General features: G+C 33.0%; 2 protein-coding genes across 2 annotated transcripts; one reads left to right on the forward strand and one right to left on the reverse strand.

Annotated features, from left to right (window-relative positions):
* Positions 1–713: 713 nt before the first annotated feature.
* Positions 714–2,123, forward strand: LOC110999086. Its single transcript, XM_022267985.2, has 2 exons — positions 714–891; positions 1,351–2,123. The coding sequence occupies exon 2, from the start codon at positions 1,361–1,363 to the stop codon at positions 2,048–2,050; it is 690 nt and encodes a 229-aa protein (XP_022123677.1). The 5' UTR covers positions 714–891; positions 1,351–1,360; the 3' UTR covers positions 2,051–2,123.
* Positions 2,124–8,258: 6,135 nt separating this feature from the next.
* Positions 8,259–10,988, reverse strand: LOC110999077. The gene is made up of 2 exons (XM_022267966.2): positions 9,233–10,988; positions 8,259–9,160 (listed from the first exon to the last, which is right to left on the reverse strand). Exons 1-2 carry the CDS (start codon positions 10,938–10,940, stop codon positions 8,259–8,261), a joined length of 2,610 nt encoding a protein of 869 aa, XP_022123658.2. The 5' UTR covers positions 10,941–10,988.
* Between the last annotated feature and the right edge of the window lie 318 nt (positions 10,989–11,306).

The following is an 11,306-nucleotide window of genomic DNA, read 5'->3' on the forward strand; positions in this document are numbered from 1 at the left end:
AGAATGGGCAAGAAACTCCACGCTTAATCTTTTAAAATAGAATTTACAATATTTGTATACATTAGTTATATAATTATTGTTTACAAAGTAACTTGAAAAAATCGTTCATTCGAATTCGATTGTTTCGTTCACAACATAGTCATAAGCTATATCTTTAACAAATAAAAGCCATGACTGTATGGAGTGTAGACTATATTATTGTGGAGAAATAAGTTTCGGTATTTTTATTTTAAACACATGATGCCTACAATTAAAAATGTTGCAAAAGCGGCAATTTTCTTTGAGAGCTTCCCCTTAGACGGAGAAGGTATCTGGAGGTTAAGAGTGAACTACGAGTTCAATTGAAATTTGAATAAAATATTGAAATAAACATATTGGTCACAGAGCAAAAAAACCTTAAGTGGAAATGGGTTGCTGGCATGAACAATGGCACATGGACAAATTAGAAGAGGAAATCGAAAGAGAGTTCGCTCTCTTAAGGCAGTTGGTGGAGAAGATTGGGAGAAAAAATATGAAGACAGCGAGAGATGGAGTCTTTGGATGGAGTAGTTGGCTTAGTGTGTGCATATTTGGTAAATATTTCAAGAAATAAATTAGGCTTGATTATAATTATTAATTATTAAGTCTGAAGTTACAGCTTACGTAAGATAAAGTCTGTGGCTTTAGCTGTGGTTTTCATTTTATCAGTACGTAGAAAGTACAATATCTAAGCATTACCTACCGTCATCTACAATCTATGGTTTTGTTTCTAGCCTACGGCTTTCCAATGCTTGTCATATCATTTGTATTATTTCCTAGTGATTTTGTGATTAATGATTTTACACATTAATTTATAGGTAAAAAACTAATCAAAAAATAAAATGATAAATTAAAACTACGAGTAGGTATCACGTAAGTTAGTATTCTGATTTCTCAATTGATGTTTTGTACCGGTTTTAAATATAATCTGCATTTATACTTAATTATTATTTGTTTGTCTTATTAATAATTCTTATATGGATTCCGGGTGGCTGGGAAGACAGCGTATAGAACTCCGCGTTATAAAAATCCTTAAATTGGAGTAATTCATAATGGTTTTTAGGATTTTGGGTATAGGGCTAATTTAAATTTTAATAATAATCTAAAAATAATAAATCACGGATTTTGTTCAAACTCTTATTTACTTGAGTCCCCACTCCCCCTCGTGGTTGTTATTTTAAACTCTAGGTAATTTGTAATTTATCTCTATTACTTTGAGTTTAAAACTATCGACATTCCACTGTATTTAAATTGTATTATCTTTTATATTATATCCAACTTATTACTGTCTGTCTGTATGTTTATTTAATTGCGTTATCTTTTTTTCTTTAGAAATTTCAAGATGTGTCGCACGGTACACGCACTCCTACAAACCGTAATATGCGGTATCCAAATGCTAGTTCGTGTCTTTATGACAATCATATTAATGATAGAGAACTTGATACGGATGATCCTGCAGACACTGTACAACTTCATATCATTTCTGCTTCAAATGATATCGTTGATACCAATATGTGCAGTGTTCATGTTGACAGCGAGACTCAAATGTTTCATGTGCGGGGGAGGAGGACCATGCCCAGTCAACAGAGGAGGTGCCTGCGACTGTATCATGTCTGCTTTAGCCATCATCATCCTGTTCTTCATCTTCCGGGCCACCGGAGTCCTTGACAAAATCTTTTATAGCATAGGCTATATAAAGACAAAGAGCACGGAACTTAGATTTGTTCCTACCCCCGGAGATATAACTGAATGTTCACGAAATGATACAGATTACACTGATACTGATGAAATAACAGATGCTCCATGGCTGACTATGGAATCAACGGTTTTTTACGACGTAGTTACTATAGCTACATCCATAGTCGAAGCCAAACCACTGAAAGAAGATGTAGACGATATACCTGAACCGAAACCCCAACCGGAAACACCAACGCCGACAAATTACTATCTTATGATCAAAAAATTGATGCGAACGCAGACCCCTACAATGAGCAAAAATTGGACCACTATTATATCCTACATTGAAGACTGAAATTGTTTTGGAATTTTTAATGTTTGTGATAGTTTACCCAATTTTGTCTCCATAATTAAAACTTAAGGCATAAGTACGTCTATTTCCTAAACTCTTTCCTCATTCATCCATCACACATCTTCCTATTGAAAGCTTCATTGTTCACTTTGCTAATTAATTAGAAAATCGTATTCGAACGTAGAACACATTTGGCAGAATAATGTTCTATGAGTTTGATAACGAAACTTAATGAAAGCCGAAATAGTCAATATTTGATTTATTTTTATTTTTAACAAATAATATCAGTTAATTATAAAAAAAATTGTAGTCTTTATGTTGCAAACATTCTTGAAATATTGTTTAAATATAAATTTAAATTAGCATAGAGCTTTTTTTCGAAAAGGGAGCGCATAGCAGAATATAGAATAACATACAATAATATGTAGATAAAAGATAGCTAAGGGTACTCTTTGGATTCTATTAAAGAAACACCAGATTGACAATGTCTTGTTTCATTCAGTGCAATTTAGCATATATGTTACGGATTTAAAAAATGTAAAAAAATAATGAAAATTAGAAAGTGAAAAAAATTGAAAAAATGGAATAATTAAAAATATAATAAAAAAATAGGATGTGCTACACTATATACATGCCAATAGTCTGTACACTGCAAATGATATCAAGGGTTATTATTGCATGTTTGTTCGCGGTTGAGGACTTGATTCGTATGTGCATTCACACGGTACATAGCTACATATCCATAGTTTTGCAGTGCTGCTCTTTACTCCCAATGTGCTTGGCCTTCTGTTGTATGAAACAGTGCTACACATCAGGAATTTGCTCAGCTGGATGTTCACCGAGATCTAGTTCAATTATTTGTGGATACGGCGCCATGGTATTCTTAATTCTTTTGGTTATCCTCTTAATATTCTATTTCACAGATTGGTTTGAAAATTTCTTCGTTAACGTCGGCATTAACCCATGCACTTTATTTAGTAATTTTAAATCCAACGCTTGCCAGCTCATTCACGGCGTCGCGTTGAACCGATCGTACTCTGAAGACGTCATGAATACGACCATCAAACATAATATTACAGAACGTACAATTAAGATATATCTAGATAAATATAGAGAAATGCAATCTGAAGACGATGATTACTTCTATGATAGCACCAGAACTTCAATACAGGAGTTAGTGAACGAAATCAAGATTCTCAACAAATCTGAATGTATTGAGAGGGTAACTCCGAAATCGCGAAAGCCTAAATCAACTCACATTTTACCTGTGACTGAAAATTCTACGAAAAATGATATATATAATGACATAAATCTCCTTGATTATCATGCAAGCGTTTTAATGAAGAAGCTCAAACGATATAGAGTTCTAGAAAGAGCTCTTAGCAAAGAACTTCATTTTAATAGTACTTCGTAACGGTACCACCGATTAGATGTTCTGTCCAAATAATAAAACAAAATCAAATTGTTGTTTCTAATAAAGTTTTAAAAAATCAAAAAAGTGTTTTATTAGAAATACTGATAATTTAGCCTAAAATCTGTTTATTAACCTCATAAAAATGGATTATCCCTTTTTTAGAGTAAGTGCCTCATGCAGTTTTTTCAATGTTGTCTATCGTTGGTTTGGTGCAGCACTATCTTCAGGCAACACCTCCTCCTCAAACATAGTTATGGAAAAAAGTTTACTAGAAATTTAAAAAAAGGCATAATGAAATATAGTAAAAATTTGGAACAGGAGAAGGCAGACTAACAGAATAACAAAAGTTTTACAAAATGGAGATGAGCAGGTCGCACAGGTAGACTCACAGACAAACAGTGAACTCTACGGCCAGCCGTACACGGACTACTTCAAGCAGTTGTGACCGACTGCTTGAAGCCGCGACCGCGCGGTGAACATAGCCATTCATTCGCTGCCGTACACGCAACTGCTCGAGCAGTCGCGACCGCTTCAAGCCGTCAACTACATGATGAAATTCCACCGTGCCGTCGACCGCTCGCGAGCAGTCGCTAGGCATAGTCATAGTCATAGTCATAATATATTTATTCCTTTAGGTAAACATGTACACTTATGAACGTCAAGGAAAACAAATTAAATTAATCGTAAATTTACATTTACCACCAGTTCGCAAGTCAAGGGCGTAGAGCGGGTAAGAAGAACTGGCAAGAAACTTTCCGCCACTCTTTTCAATCGCCAAGTTTTTAATACAAATTGTTTGAACTGGAGCAAATCAATCCCAAGGATTAGGATCATTTAGGTATTCGTCAGATTTATAAAAGGCTTTATTAATTAATTTACTTTTAACAAGGGCTTTGAATTTATTTAGTGACAGTTCTCTAATCTCGCTTGGGAGTTTGTTGTAAAAACGAATACAATTTCCATATAAGGAGTGGTTTATCTTCTGGAGCCTGGTTGGTCGCACACTCAAATTAGTTCTATTACGCTACGCATACACTGATTGCTCGAGTCGGCGGCTCTAGAACAGTCGACAGCTCTACAGTATATTATTCCAGCAGTCAACGCCGACCGCTCGAGCAGTCTGTGTAAGGCCGCTCTACGAATGACATGCTAGGACGGTCCCCGGTTTGGGGAAAGGAATATGCTAATAAATAAAATAATATAAATTATTTATTGTAATAAATAAAAGGTACGGTTTAATATCTTCATAAACAGGGGACAGTTGCTTGTTTAAAAATACAGACATATTACGTCTAAACATTTCAATTCCTGTTTCTTTATTGAAACACTAACACGTTAGAACCCAGGTTCTAGTTCAGGCGTTATGCTTGGGGGCAAAAATGCGAAAGCTAGGGAGCGACCGTAAACCATAGGATGCATTGTCTTTGACTTTTAATTAAAATTAGTAGTCAATTAATGTCAACATAAAGTTTGACCGGGCTATATGTCATTTACATTATTTTTAGGACCTAGATGTAGGTTAGGTTAATTTTAGTATACATTATTTTAATGAGTTCAGTCTTTAAATAGTAAATCTTTATTAACAAGAACCTCCGTCACCCTTTATGAGTATGAGAACGAAGTTCTATGAAATAATAATTGCAGCTGCCAAACATGTGCTAGACTAGTTGGTGGATAGAGGAAAGAAAAATGGACAGAATTTCATCACAATGTTATAAAATATCGTCGAAGTTAAATGGAAAAATTAAGAAAAAAGAAATTATGAAGGACCCTGATGAGTATCAAATGTTCCAGAAAAATAATATAGCTGAAATCAAGCACGTTGTTGAAAGTGAGAGAACAGACGCTGCAACCCAAAATTCAGTGCAATTAAGTAAAACTGTCTTTAAAAGTATTAGTAATATTCGTGTGAATGTTAATTGTAAAACAGACCATTATTCACATAATTTGACTAAAAAATCTAGTAAAAATATACCAGAAAACGAGAGATTCTATAGTAAACGTAATAAATATGCAAAAACTAGAAGTAGGACCTCTTACAGTGTCAGTTCCGTTTATTCATCTGAGACAAAGAAAAGCAGCATTAAGTTATTTTATTGCAATAAAAAGAAGGAAGTGAACAAAGCAATATTTTATAGGGACATATGTATAACTGGAGAAAAAATAGCGCTATGGAGGAAACTGAAAAAGAAAATTTCTTCATTAACGCCAACAGTGAATGATGGTAAATTTAATACGGATAATTTTTCAAAACACCAAAATCAAATTAATAAAAAATATAAAGATTCTGACATGTGTAGTGCTAAAAAAACAAAATCTAAACCATTTTTACAAAGATTTTGGAATTTTTATTGTAAATGTGATGATGCAAAAAATACAAAATGTAATAAAGTACCAGTGATACAGTTTCCTGATATACCTGAACATTGTTTATATAAAAAATGTAGTTGCCTTAAACAAACAAATGATCAGTGTATTTTTAAATCACGTTATTCCTGTGATATGAAAAGTTCTAATCACATTATAAAATCCAGTAGAACAAAAATTGGCATATCTTGTAGAGAACCTAATATTGTGGCAACTAGGGAAGTATGTTGTGATACAAATAGTGCTAGATTTGATAATTACACGGATATGTCTGAACATGTTTTACTTCAAAATAATTCCACCCAATATATTGAACAGGAAATTGAAATGAAATCGCACGAACAAATTATAGTAGAAAAGAGATGTGCTAGTACTCAAGATGACATACAAGATGAATGTGGAGATCAAAATCGTGAAACAGATGAAAAAAATAAATTAAATATTCCAAATTGCTTACAAAACTGTCTTTCAACTCAATTAAAACATAATGAGAATAATATTTGTGATAAGGGTATAAGTCTTATTAAAAAATTAAACAGAATGTATATAGACAGTATGAAATGTAATCCCCAGCAGAAATATTGCACAAGAAAAACACAGACTTGCCTAAATAAAAGAAAAGCAATGAAATCCGGTACAGATGGTAAAAAGATTCTATTTCGGAATTTAGAAAAATCTACTGGAGTTCAATGTGTAACCAGTAATTCTAAATGCCAAACTTTAGGAAAATACCAGCGTACAAAAAAAGTTGCTGTTAAGACTATAGTACGCAATAAATCTTGTACGTATAAATTACCATTACCAGGGGTATCCACCAAGAAAACTCAATGTGTTCAACAACCGCCATTTTGTAAACTACAAAAACATAGTAATTTAGTATCCTTATGTAAAAATCTTTCCTGTTCTAAAATGAACAGACCAATGTGCAAATTGCAACCGAAAAGATGCAAGTGTAATAAAAAGTATGTCCTAATAAAGTCATGCGAAAAATGTACTTCTAGTAAAAAGACGCATAAAATTTCGGTACAGACTCAATGCCCTGTAATGGTGCCAATGGATGGAAACAATTCGTACAAGCAGAAATTTTGGAAACATCGGATTAGCAAGATATCACATCATACTCTGATGGCTTTAAAAAAGATCAAAAACTCCAAGGAAAACACTCTATATCAGAAGAGTTGTTCTCGGAAACTAATATGCAAGAAATCTTGTAATTCTATTGGTATACAATGCTGCCCGCCCAAACCTACAATTTGTACTTGCACTAAAGATTTGTACTATTCAAAATCATGCAACAATATTTTGAGTCGAAAGCGGCCAACGTGTTCAATTGGAACTCCAGAAAATCAAAGGCCTATACTGCAAAAACTACATAAAATGAAAAATAATTGGTCACTGTTTAATTTAAAGAAAAGTAAAACTCAAGAGCCTTGTCGATGTATTCAATCACTTATGTTTATTGATAAGTCGTATAGAAATTATCACATCAACCCCGCGATGGTTTCACAGATAAAACAATGTAAAGAAAAATGTTTGTTTTGCAATCAGGATTGTAAAGATTTGATTTACTCAAAAATGAGAAGAGCGTTAATTGCAGAACTAAAAAAGAAATATGTTAATCGAAGTATCCAGTGTAAAGTAAAATCGTGTGCCAATTGTAAATGGGAACACAAAGTTTGTGCTATTACTCCATGCAGTAAATACTGTCCAGTTTCTACATGCAGGCACTGCTGCTCCGCTTATTGTAATCCTTGCTATACGTTACCTAGCACCTTACCCTGTAGATCAATTCTGAGTAAAAACGCAAGGAAATGCAAAAACCGTGCAAAGAAATGTAACAAAAGATTATCATCTAAGACACACCATTGCAAAACATCAACTATACACAGAGTCCGTTGTCTCGTCAGAAGGTTCTTCCGGTTATCTGATAAAGAAAGTTGTGGTTGCAGACGTAAATTTGGTAGAAAGTTCAAAGTACAAGATGATCCCAATAAAATATTTTTGAAAACTGTACGAAAACCACGTTACACAAGGATATATAGACAGTGTCCATGGGCCTATCCAGAGTGTCTCAAGTGTCTAGATATTTGGAAACAAAATATTCAAATTATCTTCGTCATAATTGCTTGGATTTTGTGGTGTCCATGTATTATTCTTATGGAATTGTTTAGACTTTGCTGTTGCTACTTTTGCTACAAATAAACAATTTATAATTTATGGTTGATTTGATAAGACACTGTATATAGCATGATATTGAACTTTGCCTCCATTTCTAGTATTTGATATGATTACTACTTTCCTGAAAATATAATAACTACTGTTGCCTCTTCCATATCTCAGCAACAAATGCCACTTTAGAAAAATCTAAATAATAAAAGAATTAATAAATTGTTATCTATCACTGTATATTAAAATATTATCTTACAATAATTACTGAGTACATACGACACAGCATAAAAACGCACGCACTACTTCCATACACATTATACACGGAGTCCAACACAGTAAAGCTGCTAAATATAGTAATAAATGAAAGAAGTTTTTAAGAAACGATAAAAGACTTAAACACTGTGGATAAAAAAATGGGCATATATGATATATCCATAAGCAAGGATGTTTTCTTAAAGTCATCAGGAGTGTGTGACGGCAACTATAAACGGCTTGTTGGTGCCGTTTTCTGATACGTTTCTGTCTTCTTCTCTTCTTTCTCTCGTACATTTGACGTTCTTCTGGAGTTTGCCCTTTGCTAGTAAACATTTGAAATATAGCAGAATCTTCCAAATGGTCAGACAATACATGTATCAGGTGTGATTCTTGTACCACTGACGAAATTTTGGTATCCCTTGCTGTCCAGGTATTAATAAACCAATGCTTAAACATTTTACAGGAACCGACTGGATCTTTGACTCTATGCTTGGTGTAAATGTAACAATGAATTGGATCAGTAATAATAGATATCACAGCAGTTATAAGTCCTCTAAGAGTCTGTAAATGCAAATTAACAATACCTATCACAAAAGCGGCTAAGCAATTTAGGTGATGTTCTTCTTTATTACTAAGTTTATTTATTTCTTTCTTTCTTTTCATTATTTCCTTTTGTTTCTGTTTTTCTTGTTTCAATAACATCTTTTCTCGCTTTCTTGAATCCTTTGATATATGTTCCTCTTTTTGTTTCATCTTTTTTGACATCGCTTTATTTGTTGCTGTGGCAAATGACCTGTTCCGTTTTCCTAATTTTAATTTCCTTACGGATTTAATTAACTGTATCCCTTTTCTTCGTATTTGTAAATTTTTATTTTTAATGACTTTCTCTGTATTTTTTGGCTTCCGTTCTAAAAACAAATAAATTTTAATACGCTATGCAATATAACATATAACTTAGTTCCTAATTTATTCTAACTTACTTGTTTCTGAAACTTTAGGGTTTTTACTATGTTTGGAAGGTGGTTCATTTCGAGCATTTCGATGTGGCGCAAGTAGCCGCCATTTACTTTGAGGTTCAGTACGTTCTTGCTCTTTATTATCGTCTGAAACGTAAATCCAATTTCCTAAACTACTATATATTCTTGAACATATAAAACAAAGCCTGGATCTCTTAGGTTTTGTCATTGCAGTTTGATTAACTTCAGCCGTCTTAAGTTTAGTAACTGCAGGTTTTCCTTTAGTAGCTGGTTGAGCCATTGCTGCTGGCTTATTTTTTTTTATTGAAAGATTATTAATACGCTTATCAGCAATCCCTTCGTTTTTTATATCCCCTCGATTTTTCTTACACCAGCTTTCTAGACTACTGCATATTTTTGTACATATGTAAAATTTCGACTTCTTCTTTGACTCATCTTTTGGTTGACATGTCTTTATATTACATTCATGTAGTACAGGCGATATTTTTTTACTTAAGCATTTGCAGTTCAATATCCTATCCTTGTTAGCTGTTGCTCTGCATATTCCTGTTGGACACATGTCAGAGTAGGATGCCTTCCTCAAAACATCATGAATTTCTCCAGTATTCAAGACGTTCATGTGATTATTATCTAAAACCATTTCGAATACTGGTTTGTCAAGTATTTTTGGTGTTATTTTTCGGACAATGTTTGTGGCTTTCTTTAATTTCTCATCGGAAGTTTTAACATCACATGTCGTATCACAACATTCTATAAGAGCTGTTTTTGCGCAGTGACAATTAAATTTATCATATTTTCCATGTCTGGCCGCTTCACATACACCCCCTTCACATGTTTCACCTATACCATATCGCTTTGCTTTTTCTAATCGCGATGGACAGACGCATTTATCATTCTTGCCTACAGTACCAAAAGTCTTAACCTTTGTTTTAATTTCATTGGGGTTTAAAACTTGTAAGCTCGATGAATCTACTCTGATTGCAAACATTGGCTTTTTATTAATGGCTGTAGATTGTTGAGAAATATTTTGGTCTTTTTTAAATATTGAAGAGATCGCCTCTAAGCATGTTTTTGGCAGATTGCAAATTCTATATATATTACAGGACTTATCTGTACAGGTCGTTGTTTTTCGCCTATGTTTACGCTTTTTACACTTACAGTTGTGTTTTCTACCAGCTTCTATATTTGCCCTACAGGGTCCTTTATGACATTTTTTGATATTTTCAGCGTAAAGCTTTGGTTTTACGAATAACTCATCTTCATTATTGTGTTTTTTATTATCTTTATTCTTTTGTAATTTCTTTTTCGGAGAAATTTTATAAGATCCTTTGTTTTTAAATAATCGTGAACGTACTTTTTTATCCTTCTTGGAGTTGCTTTTTTTCGCAGTATCTTGAATTTTATATTGGTCTTCTAAGTTGTTAGTTATGGGACCTACGTTATCCCATACCACAGTAGTATCCTGATTATTGTAGAGATCAACAATCGATTTCCAAGATTTTGGCCTGCATTTACAAATATTTTGCTTATTTTTACGGGAAGGTGGGCTTTTATCAATCGTAGTACCGGTCGTTCTAACGTCATATGGAGGAGGTGAAAAACTTATATCTTGAAATATAGGAGAAATTTGAGTACCTTTACGTTTTAAATTTTGTTGATTACGCACAGTTGTGCGATAGCAATAAAAATCATACTGGCGCTTTCGAGCCATAGCTAATGTTAGTACCTACTTCATTTTATTAGAAAAATATTATGCATCTGAATAAAGATGCTATCTTGCTTTATTAATTATAATCATCTTTATCATATAGTTTTGTTAAAAAACACTCAAAGATTTATTAAAAAAATTAAAATTCATTAGTTTCACGCAAAATTTGACAATGTCTTTGATAGACAGCTTATTTGTAGAGGCCATGCCATCGCAAAAACTAGAGTAACTGATAATTTTATTGAATTTGATTCTACTAAAAAATTAATAATAATTTAATTTTAATTTTTTATTCCTTTCATTTAATAAAAATTTAAAAACATTAATATTAAATTTAAACAAAATTGTCACAAATAAACAATACCTACT

Source organism: Pieris rapae, chromosome 19, assembly GCF_905147795.1.
Source record: "Pieris rapae chromosome 19, ilPieRapa1.1, whole genome shotgun sequence".
Classification (NCBI taxonomy): Eukaryota; Metazoa; Arthropoda; class Insecta; order Lepidoptera; family Pieridae; genus Pieris; species Pieris rapae.

Excerpts from the sequence above, each read along its gene's own strand:
- LOC110999086 (XM_022267985.2), top strand. The coding sequence starts at position 1,361 with ATGTGTCGCACGGTACACGCACTCCTACAAACCGTAATATGCGGTATC.
- LOC110999077 (XM_022267966.2), bottom strand. The coding sequence starts at position 10,940 with ATGGCTCGAAAGCGCCAGTATGATTTTTATTGCTATCGCACAACTGTG. Across the intron at positions 9,161-9,232 it reads CCCTAAAGTTTCAGAAACAA|AACGGAAGCCAAAAAATACA; the intron begins GTAAGTTAGAAT and ends ATTTGTTTTTAG.